The following is a 12082-nucleotide window of genomic DNA, read 5'->3' on the forward strand; positions in this document are numbered from 1 at the left end:
ATATCTGAAAAGATGTCTTGCTTCAGCTATATCAGCAGACAAGAAGAGGTGGCAAACAAAAGATCTCACTTAAAATGTGTTGTACATTGTGAAAAAAGGAGTGAATAGGGGGTGGAGGCAGCTCATGAAAGGATTCGATAATCTTTATTCTTTGTCTGGTAGTATTTACTTACAGAAGAGGCCCATTGTGGCTACACTTACTTGTGTTGCTTTAGGGCAAAACAGGTTTCTTAATATGACTAATAAAATATGTAACTGATATCTTGAATGACTTCAAACATTTGAAACTTACTTTGCTGGTACAAAATGCTTCACTGCTTATCAGTATAAATTTTATCTGCGCTAGTGAATACTTTGACAAGTTATTTTTTATTTGCATGATCTGTCAACACAAGTGGTATTTACTTGGAGGGATATCGAAGAGCTACCAGACAATAGAGGCATTCAAGACTTTTAGGTTGTTTGAAATTGCTATTTACACTAACTTCATCTACAGAAGGAATGGCGGAGCACGAAAAAAGGCATTGAAAATCTGGTTTGACATGGTGAGTAAAATAATCGATTAAACGATGGAGACATTCACTTTGAAATTTGGTTTTATTGAGTTGATAGAAACAACATGGAAAATAAATTAGCTCTGGGACTAGATACTGGAAGAGTGCCCGGTGTTTTAAAATTCAATTTTGCAAAAGTGGTTTCCTATTAAATACTGGGAAAGTTGCCCCTCTCTTTTGCATAACAGCTGATTTGCTGCCATTTTATTCCTTTTACCACAATAAAATCAAACTGCCTATAAGAAATGAGTACCACACTGCCACCCCCCAAGGCATTTCACTGTAAATAAGGTGTGATTATGACAGGAGCAGGAATGAAGAGGAATTCCTTCACTCAAATGACAGAGAATCTTTTGAATTCTTTTCCCTGAAGGGCTCTGGACGCTCAGTCATCAAGTATGTTCAGGGTAGAGATTGATAGATTTATAGATGTTCATGACATCAAGAGATATAGGGATAGCATAGGAACATGGCATTATGTTAGATGATCAGCCATGATCTAGAATGGCGAAACATGTTCAAGGGTCTAAATGTCCTACACCTATGTTCTTATGAGCTAAAACATCACGTCAGGGAAAGGTGATGGGAATAGTTCACCAGACTCAAAAACTGCTGGCCACTCTGAGTGAGAAGAAATTTCTTAATGTAGAGACAGGTAAGCCTGTGATATTCTCTTTCACAGAAAGAGGTTGAGGCCAAAACATTGCATGTTTTCAAGGAAATAGATGTAGTTTTTAAGGCTAAAGGGCTCAAAAAGTATGGAGAGAAAGCAGGAACAGGGTGCTGAGTAGGATGATCAGCCATGATCATATTGAATGTTGGAACAGGCCAAATGGCCTATTCATGTAACTATTTTCAATGTTTCTACATGTGATTCTTAAACACTGCCAGAAGACCAATGGCAACATTTAATCACAGATAGCATCGACAATCTAACTATGTATGTATGCATCAGCTGTGTTCCCACTCACAGTACCACATAACAAAGATGATCTGCTAACTGTAGACATAGGGACAAGTTTTTTTTAACAAAGAGAGTGGGTGCAAGTGGAATGAACTGCCAGAGGAAGTGGTGGATGCAGATAGTTACAACATTTAAAAGACATTTGGATAAGTACACGAATAGGAAAGGTTTGGAGGGAAATGGGCCAAAACAGGCAAGTGGGACTACTTTAACTTGGGAACATAGTCAGCTTGGACTAGTTGGACGAAAGGGTCTGTTTTTCTGTTCCCTAGATGTATGCCTTTATAAATCTATGATGGTCTATGCTTGTAAAGTGGGCATTTAATTAGAAATATGAGTGGTTAAAAAAAAGTACAGAGGTGAGCAAGAGTTTCTCTGGATAGAAAAAAGAATTCCTTCAGATGCGGAATTCTGTGCTAACTGGAGTAACTGATTTAAAGAGTGACAGATGTTTTAAACAACCTGCTTCATGTGTGCTACCCTCTGAATCTAGCCTGCTGGTTCAAAGTTAGGGTCACTACTACACCACAAGAGCCCATTATAAATAGTGATAGACTGAGTTCAATTACTGTAGTCACAATTGACCAGCTCATTGAATCTTTCCAAATGCCAGTAATCACTCCATTGCATGAAAGAGATTTAGGAGATGGTGAGAATGAAACCTGTCACTGAACTGTTCGTGACAATGGAGGTTGCTTGACACTTAAAACTAATGTCTACCTCAATAAGAAAAATACTTTATCTGAATAGGCAATTAGAAAAGAATTTGCAATTTGCTTCAGAAAATGAACTACCAGTTCCACATGCTCACATTTGGCACAAACAGGATTAGTTGACTGTTTTAAATACACTTGAAGATTTCAATCAAAGCCAGCTGTTAGCAGTTACGACAGAGGCTGTTATGCTCACTGGTGATGTGCTTAGAGTAACAATATGGAAACACTATGCAAATACTCTCCAGTAATCACATCTAACCATCTGTATACATACACACATCAGTTTTTCCTTAATCTGGCTTGTATTTTCTGGTGCTATCTTACAGACTATGTAGATTTAAACTGCTGATCTGCAAAATTGAGATAATAAGTTTTTGCATTTAGTCCTTCTTTTAGTACAGGAGTTGTTGAGGTTGCTCCATCATTTTCCCATTATCTACATGATGAAAGCAGCAAGTTTAAACACGCACAGCCCCCATGTTGCTAATAAAGGAGCAGAGTGACCTTCTCCTGATCTTACTAAAATGCATCCGCAATGACAGTCCAAAATCAAATTCCCATCATTCACCTGCATTCTCAGTTTCAATGGAAATTACTTCAACACAAATCAATGATAGCAGACAGCGCATGAATGCCAGGTTGGAGGCTGCTTTATTAGGTCTTTCCTATGGTCAGATTGCCAGTTGGTCAGCTTTAAAACTGGGGTAACCTGGCTGAGCAAGACTTTGCAAGCAAGTATAAAATCTCCACCACAGTGTGCAAGCTTGACAGAGAAAGTGCACTATATGATAGATGGAAGAATGCCACACTGTGAAGTAACTAATGTAGTGCTGCCAGATTAAGTACAAAGCAACTGAATGCCGTTTGTAGGAATTATGGAATTTACTGTGTTGTACATTCCAACAGTGACTACATTTCAAATATACTTCCTTGGCTGTAAAGCATATGGAGCATCTGGAAGGCATTAAATATATTATGGGATTAGGCTGGATAGGTCTTTTTTTGGCTTGCAGAAGCAGGATGAGCTGAATGGCCATCTGTGCAGTGAATTTTCTGTATTTCTAAAAACCAAGAATATAATATTGCTACAGAGACTGGGGAGGCAGAAAGAGGCAAATCTTCGTGAAGAAAGTAGTCTGCAAAGGTTTGTGCTTTATTTTAATTGAAGAAAAGGCAGCTGCTTTTTAATTCTCGTAACACTGAGAAATTGCTGGGACCAGAACAAAAAGGGCCTTTTTGGAAACCATATGGACAAAATACCACTTCGGTATGCACACCAAGGACAACCTGAAATGGGACAAGAATCCAAGCTATGGATGCGGTCAGCCTTACCTCCAGATTAAGGTACCCAGTCATCATGTCCATGGTCATGCATGCTGGTTGAATTACTAATCGGCAGCACAAATTTCCATATAAGGGCAACCAAAAAGATGATTCCTCTAGAGAGCAAAACATCATATTCAAAATTACTGTGGTTACACTTTCTACATAATACTTTGCACCTACTGGAGAAATAGCTGAAATATTAGTCATTGGATAGATACCCAGTACATTTGAATAAGATCTGGCCAGAATTACCTGTTAAATAACTTAACAAACATAACGCTCTGAAGGTTATTTTTCACAGTTCAAATTTGGACAGCCAGTGTTCCCACAGGAGACAGTCAGAAGTGGAACAAATCTTAAATCTGAGACCTACAATGCACTCAGACCTCCAAACCACTTCTGAATGAGTCAGGTCTACCACTCTAGCACTTGTACCATTCATAATTCATAGGCAGTACATGGTCTCAAATGCCCAATTAGGCCAACACCTAAATGGGACAGGAAGGGAAATCTGAAAGCAAATCCGTAACTTTATTTTCCCCAGAAGGAAATACTTGGGAGGTTTCAGTCTTAACTCAGAGTCCTTACCTCTGACTGTACTGGTAAAATATATTCAATATGAAAGTCAGTTCCTTAATTAACTATCCATTACTCAGATCATTGCTAATATTCAATAATTCCTACAGACCTATATAATAATCGCAAAGACAGTGCATTCTACATGCATAAAGTAAATAGACAATCACATCCCATCTTCGGCTAATGGCAAGGACAGGCTTATACAATTTCAATTGTGCATCTTGTAGATGGCACAGACCATGTGCTGAAATGGAGGAAGTGAAGATTTAAGGTGTATTTTGACAGGAGCTCCAAACCAGCAACCTTTGCCATTTGGAAGAATACAAGCAACAGGTGAATGGAAACACCATCACTGGCTCACACATTATCCTGGACTTAGAACAATAAATGCTGTTTCCTTTCTGTCATTGGGTCAAAAAGCCTTCATTGGCAGCATTATGGGTATATTTACATACAGTAGATCAAGAAAGCAACTCACCATTACTATCGCCTCAAAAGCAATTAGGGATAGATAATAATTGACTGGCACTGAATGAATAGAATAAGAAAGCATGGCTATTTAAAACAAATGTTCTACAATTTTTCAATAAGAACACAAACTTAATTAAATTGTATTAAACATTCATCACTTACTATTCACCTTGTATTGGGGAAAAATATCTTAAACGATCTTTGAAAAAAATTCAACTGCCTAAGTATGCAGTTTGCAAAAATGCAAAGCTAAGTGCATACTCCAATAGATGTAACTGTCTATTATCTATCAGTATTTAAATGATCATAAATGTCAACTCTCACAGAAATGGTTTCAATCGATGTATGTAAAATGCACTTAGATAATGTTGCCTGGCATCCAGGACTGTTCTGGAATCAGAGGATTATGGATTAATACATGTAAAGCAATGCACGAGGTAAAACAAAAAGTGTGTGAAAAAGAAACCATGAACATCATCTCCATTTTGATTGAAGATTAACACTCCCTTCAGTTATAAAGTTCTGAGAGATGGTACAATGGAAAGTTAAGGTTCTAAATTGGAGGAAGGCTAATTTTGACAGTATTAGGCAAGAACTTTCAAAAGCTGACTGGGGACAGATGTTCGCAGGTAAAGGGACGGCTGGAAAATGGGAAGCCTTCAAAAATGAGATAACGAGAGTCCAGAGACTAATATTCCTTAAAGGAAAGACTGGTTGGTGTAGGGAATGCTGGATGATGAGAGAAATTGAGATTTTGGTGAAGAAAAAGGAGGAAGCATATGTCAGGTATAGACGGGAGAGATCGAGAGAATCCTTAAGAGAATACAAAGGCATTAGGAGTACACTTACGAGGGCAATCAGGAGGGCAAAAAGGGAACATGAGATAACTTTGGTAAATAGAGTTAAGGAGAATCCAAAAGGGTTTTTATAAATACATTAAGGACAAAAGGGTAACTTGTGAGAGAATAGGGCCCCTCAAAGATCAGCAAGGTGGCCTCTATGTGGAGCCGCAGGAGATGGGGGAGATACTAACAGAGTAGTTTGCATCAGTGTTTACTGTGGAGAAGCGGTGGAAGATATAGAATGTGGGAAAATAGATGGTGACACCTTGAAAAATGTCCATATTACAGAGGTAGTGGTGCTGGATTTCTTGAAATGCATTAAAGTGGATAAATCCCCAGGACCTGATCAGGTGAACCCTAGAACTCTGTGGGAAGCTAGAGAAGTGATTGCTGGGCCGGAGATATTTGTATCATCGATAGTCACAGGTGAGGTGCCAGTACACTGGAGGTTGGCTAACGTGGTGCCACTGTTTAAGAAGGGTGGTAAGGACAAGCCAGGGAACTATAGACCAGTGAGCCTGACGTCAATGGCAGGCAAGTTATTGCAGGGAATCCTGAAGGACAGGATTTACATGTATTTCTGGATTAGTGGTGCTGGAAGAGCACAGCAGTTCAGGCAGCATCCAAGTAGCTTCGAAATCGACGTTTCGGGCAAAAGCCCTTCATCAGGAATAAAGGCAGTGAGCCTGAAGCGTGGAGAGATAAGCTAGAGGAGGGTGGGGGTGGGGAGAAAGTAGCATAGAGTACAATGGGTGAGTGGGGGAGGGGATGAAGGTGATAGGTCAAGGAGGAGAGGGTGGAGTGGATAGGTGGAAAAAGAAGATAGGCACGTAGGACAAGTCCGGACAAGTTATGGGGACAGTTACTGAGCTGGAAGTTTAGAACTAGGGTGAGGTGGGGGAAGGGGAAATGAGGAAACTGTTGAAATCCACATTGATGCCCAAGGGTTGAAGTGTTCCGAGGCGGAAGATGAGGCATCTGGTGGTGAGGGAGCAGCGGTGAAGGAGGCCCAGGACCTCCATGTCCTTGGCAGAGTGGGAGGGGGAGTTGAAATGTTGGGCCACGGGGCGGTGTGGTTGATTGGTGCGGGTGTCCCAGAGATGTTCCCTAAAGTGCTCTGCTAGGAGGCGCCCAGTCTCCCCAATGTAGAGGAGACCGAATCGGGAGCAAAGGATACAATAAATGATATTAGTGGATGTGAGAGTAAAACTTTGATGGATGTGGAAGGCTCCTTTAGGGCCTTGGATAGAGGTAAGGGAGGAGGTGTGGGCGCAGGTTTTACAGTTCCTGCGGTGGCAGGGGAAAGTGCCAGGATTGGAAGGTGGGTTGTTTGGGGGCGTGGACCTGACCAGGTAGTCGCGGAGGGAACGGTCTTTGTGGAAGGCGGAAAGGGGTGGGGAGGGAAATATATCCCTGGTAGTGGGGTCTGTTTGGAGGTGGCGGAAATGTCGGCGGATGATTTGATTTATGCGAAGGTTGGTAGGGTGGAAGGTGAGCACCAGGGGCGTTCTGTCCTTGTCCCTGGTCTCCTCCCTATCGGAAGGATGTTATGAAAGTAGAAGGGGTTCAGAAAAGATTTACAAGGATGTTGCCAGGGTTGGAGGATTTGAGCTACAGGAGAGACTGATTAGGCTGGGGCTGTTTTCCCTGAAAATTCAAATGCTGAGGGGTGACCTTCTCAAGGTTTATAAAATCATAAGGGGCATGGATAGGTTAAATAGACAAAGTCTATTATCTATCTAAACTCCCCCTAGGGTGGGGGAGTCCAGAACGAGAGGACATAGGTTTAGGGTGAGAGGCGAAAAGTTTAAAAGGGACCTAAGTGCTACTTTTTCCACACAGAGGGTGGTGCATATATGGAATGAGCTGCCAGAGGAAGTGGTGGAGGCTGGTACAATTGCAGCATTTAAAAGGCATCTGGATGCGTAAATGAATAGGAAGGGTTCTGAGAGATATGGTTGGCATGGATGAGTCGGACTGAAGGTCTGTTTCCATGCTGTACATCTCGATGACTCTATGACTGTTTGAACAATCAAGCATCATTCAATCAAAGTAACATGGAATCCACTCACTGTTGGACTGAGAAAACAGAGCACCAAGAGGATTAGAGAGTTCACAGCACAGTAAAAGGCCATTTGGCCCAACTGGTGTTTATGCTATAGAGAACTGTCCTCCCACCCTAATCCTCTGTACATTGTCAGCACACCTTCCTACCTCATGCACTTATGTAGGTTCACCTTAAATGGATCTATCCATCTTAACAATCCACATGATAGAAAGATCCACATGCTGCCCACTCTCTGGAGAAAGGATGTTAGACAGGTGAGGTTACCAGTAGAACAGTGTAGGATTAGAAGCTGAAGGAAGGAGATAATACGACAAATCCTGCAAGAATCCATCTAACTAGAGATGATGATGTCAGGCTTAGATGGTAACACCTAGGAATAAAGAGCTCGTAATTGTAAAGTGATGTGCACTCACCATTTCCCAGGATGGTGAGACAGTGTGTTCGGAAGTTGTCTTCAGCATCATCAAGTTTAAGTGTGGCTTCTGCGAGCAGGTAATATTTGGTACCACTGTTTGGGATGGGGAAAGAGCATAATGTTACTTATTGTAATCTCTACTGAGCACACCAGCCAGACACTGCAGACAAATATTAGATTGCACACATTCAGCAGACCTTGTTAGCTGTAGAACATTGAGATTACTCGGCCAAATAATACAAAAATTAACTTAGCTGGCCTTAAATTAATGGAGTTGTTGGTTAAGCACTGTGATCAACCTCCATTAATGAGTCAGATATGAGGCAAGGAAACCTCTAGCTGTAGAGAGCTTTACAAACCATGAGTTTACAGGTGGCCTGAGACCAAAGCATGCTAGACATGCCCTGGGTCCGATCTTCCTGATAATGTAATTTAGGACTAAACATCTCGCCTAATCAGTTATTGGATGCAGTACCCAGCTTTAGTATTCTTTTCATCTTGCCCCAACTATTCCCCTTTTAGAAAAATAGTCTACACCTCTATTCTTCCTACCAAAGTGCTTTATCTCACACTTTCCCACATTGTATTCCAGCTGCCACATCTTTGCCCACTTGCCTAGCTGTCCAAGTCCTTCTGCAGCCTGCCAGCTTCCTCAACACTACCTGTCCCTCCACCTATCTTTCTCACCCGCAAATGTAGCAACAAAACCCTTAGTCCCTTTATCCAGATTGTTGATGTATATCGTGAATAATTGTGATCCCAACACTGAGCCATGTGAAACTCTATTATTCATTGGCTGCATTCTTGAAAAATACCCCTTTATCCCCACTCTCTGCTTTCTGCCAGTCAGCCAATCTGTCTATGCCAGTACCTTGCCCCAATACAATGTGTACTAAGCAACCTCCTGTACAACACCTTATCGCATGCCTTCTAGAAATCCAAATAGATCACGTCCACTGGATCTGCCGTGTCTAACTTGCTCATTACCACCCCAAAGAATGCTAACAGATTTGTCATACATGAACTCCCCTTGAAGTCGTGTTGATTCAATCCTATTTTACTATGCACTTGCAAGTAATCTGCAATCTCTTAATAAGGAACGCTAACATCTTGCCAATGATTGAGACTAGTCTAATCAGCTTGTAACTTCTTGTCTTCTGCCTCCCTCTTTTCTTAATTGGGGATGTTACATTAACCATTTTCCAGTCCGTTGGGACCCTCCCTTACTCCTGTGAATCCTGAAAGTTCATCTTCAATGCCTCTACAATTTCCTTCAGAAAACTGAAAGTGTAGTCCATCTAGTCCAGGTGATTTATTCACTTTCAAACATTTCAGCCTTCCTAGTATCTTTTCCTTAGTGATGGCCAATACACTCACCTCTGACCCCTGACCCTCTTGAAGTTCTGATATGCTAATGTATCCCAATATGAAAACTGATGCAAAATACTTATTCAGTTTCTCTGCCATTTCTTGGTTTCCCTTTACTACTTCTCCAGCCTAATTTTCCAATAGTCCAACATCAACTCTTGCCTCTATCTTACCTTCTATATAAGAAAAAGATTCTTGCAATCTTCTTTTATATTACTAGTTAGTTTACCCTCGTTTTTTATCTTCTTCCTTTTGTTGCTTTTTTAGTTACCCTCTGCTGATTTTTAAAGACTTCTCAATCTTCTGACTTTCCACTAATCTTCACCACATTATATGCTTTCTCTTTTGCTGTTATGCTGAACCTGACATCCCTTATCAGCCATTATTGACTCATTCTCCCATTAGTATGTGCTTTCTTCTTTGAATTTCTGTTGTACATCCAAATTACTCCCAGAAACTTCTGCCATTGCTGCTCCATTGTCTTCTCAAAGATTTGATCATGCATAGCCTCTGACAACTGAACTTAAAATTTCCTTATCTTCATTCTTTGATTTCTCCTCCTGCTTCAATCTGTGGCTTTGTGTCCTTGTTACCACACAGTCAGGAAAATCCCCAGGATATGTTTCCTAAAACACCTCAGTTGCCTGATTTTCCCCTGGCTTTTCAATCACAGAAGGCATGACTCCCATCTGTGATCCAGCTATATCATTACCAAGGATAAATTGTATTCCTGAACCAAGAATTCCTCTATTACTCCTACCACCACTTCACCAGATTCTGCAACCTTATTTTGAATAATGGAACACTGCTCTTCTCATCACAAATTCCACATTTTACCACCTTTTCTGGCAATATTTCTTCTGAATTGTGTAACTTCTCATCTCTCACCAAAGATTGACTTGCTTCTATATCTCTTTAAAATTTTAATTTCTTTTCCTGCTCCTCCTAGCATATACGAGTAAACCTTACCCTTGCAAATAAATTCTTTAAAAGAGATCCAGCACTTTCTTCTCAGCCAACCAGTGACCAGGCTGTACATTTTTTGCAGCTTTTTAGCTTCTACTGTGCTTTCCTTTACCACTTCAACATATTTCAGGGCTTATCTTGTTTCCCACATCCGTGTTCCCAGTACTTTTTCTAAATCACCAACATTGATTTCATGTGCCCTACTTTATTAGAGTGAAAACATCTGAGCTACTTTATTTCGCTTTCCCCATCATGGGTTTCCTTTTTATCCTGTGGTAAACTATCTTCTATGAGATTTGCTTTTCCCTCACCATCTGAGGATTTCGCTTTTCCTGAATTTCTATCTCTCACAGATTGAAATAGATGTCGGAAGCCAAACTTTGATTTATGAACCAACTCAAAATCATCGCCATTTCCATTGCTATTTTTGCAGTTTTAACTCTCTGCTCCTTCACTACTTCAGGAAGTGAGTTTTTAAACTCTTCCAAAATAATCGTCCAAGAGTGTCATATGTTTGATATACTTGCAATGCCCTTATTCACCTATCAAAATTACTTTATTTGATCCTATCAAACTCAATGTACTTTTGACTCAGTTCCCTTCTTAGATTCCTGAACTGTTCTCTGTGCACTTCTGGTACTTGTGGATATGCACTTAAGCTGGCATTTTTCACCTGATTGTAGTCCCCAGAAAGCTCCTCTGATAGTGATGCAAATACCTCACTTGCGCTACCTACCAACTTTGTTTGGATCAACAATACCCACATAGTCAGTCATCAGCCATTTCATTTGTTTAGCTACTTTCTCAAATGAAATGAAAACAACTTCTACATCCTTCTTGTCACACATGGACATATTTAAACAGATCCCCACCAGGCCTTTGACTATGATAGATTTGTCAGTCATCATTATCCTCCTCAGTAAGCCTACCGTCACCTCTGCCCTTTTAAGGCAACTTTCCTCTTTGATTGCTCTTTAATTATAGCATATCCAGATCGATCTTTTTCACTTCAACCTTGATGGAAGGGATTCTCTAGAGTTTTATGGACCAGATCAGACCAAACCCCCTCACAAAATATATTAAGAAGGCGGCCTAGACCAAAACTTTTACTTGTTTAAAAAGGTAAATGTGAGGTGCTTTGTTCCAGCTGCAACTCGATTGGTCAAATGACAAAACACAGTTTATTCAAAAACTATAGTTATAATACAACAAAAGAAAGAGGAACTTGCAATAATTTAACTCTATCGGAAAACTTAACAGAATAATAAACTATTTTACTACTAAACAGTAACTGTTCCAATATAGTAACATCCCATAAACACACCCATGGCAAAAGGCAAATTCAGAAAATAGGTTGTCTTATATGCAGTTCTCCAATCCAAGAGGAAAGACTCAAAAAAAAATTCTGATAGCGAGTATAACGGCCGCGAAAGATTGGAGGAGGAATTAGCAAAAATGTCATCATAAATACAAAGAAAGAGATTTTCTTTACTATGCACTCTTCGTAAAAGAATGGAGCCTTCAACGGACCAATTAATTCATGCAGGGACAGATTTTAACAAGATGTTACTCCAAACACAGGACCAGAGAACTACAACACTGATTTTATAAGAAAACTACTATTTTAAGTAGTCTTAGGATTTTGAAATTAATGGATTGGTTTTGGAGTTAACCATTCAGAACTCTACATTGATCTTGAAATGTTAACTCTTTCTACAGATACTGCCTGACCTGTTGAATATTTTCTGTTTTACCATCAGGTTTTCAGTACCTGTGACATTTTACTTTCATACATGTATCTGTTCAGTTTAGT

The 12082-nt window shown here is 40.2% G+C and overlaps 1 protein-coding gene across 3 annotated transcripts in view; it reads right to left on the reverse strand.

The window, feature by feature from the left end:
- Window positions 1-12082, reverse strand: part of rtkn2 (rhotekin 2) — a 51357-nt gene that overhangs the window by 12351 nt on the left and 26924 nt on the right. For all 3 annotated transcript variants that reach the window (XM_072557927.1, XM_072557928.1, XR_011954706.1), the window contains 2 exons: window positions 7934-8028; window positions 3567-3673 (listed from right to left, as the gene is read on the reverse strand). In XM_072557927.1, the coding sequence (XP_072414028.1) occupies window positions 3567-3673; window positions 7934-8028 (202 nt within the window). Of the gene's footprint in view, window positions 1-3566; window positions 3674-7933; window positions 8029-12082 lie in introns of those variants that run through there.

This window comes from Chiloscyllium punctatum, chromosome 38 (genome assembly GCF_047496795.1).
Source record: "Chiloscyllium punctatum isolate Juve2018m chromosome 38, sChiPun1.3, whole genome shotgun sequence".
Taxonomy (NCBI): domain Eukaryota; kingdom Metazoa; phylum Chordata; class Chondrichthyes; order Orectolobiformes; family Hemiscylliidae; genus Chiloscyllium; species Chiloscyllium punctatum.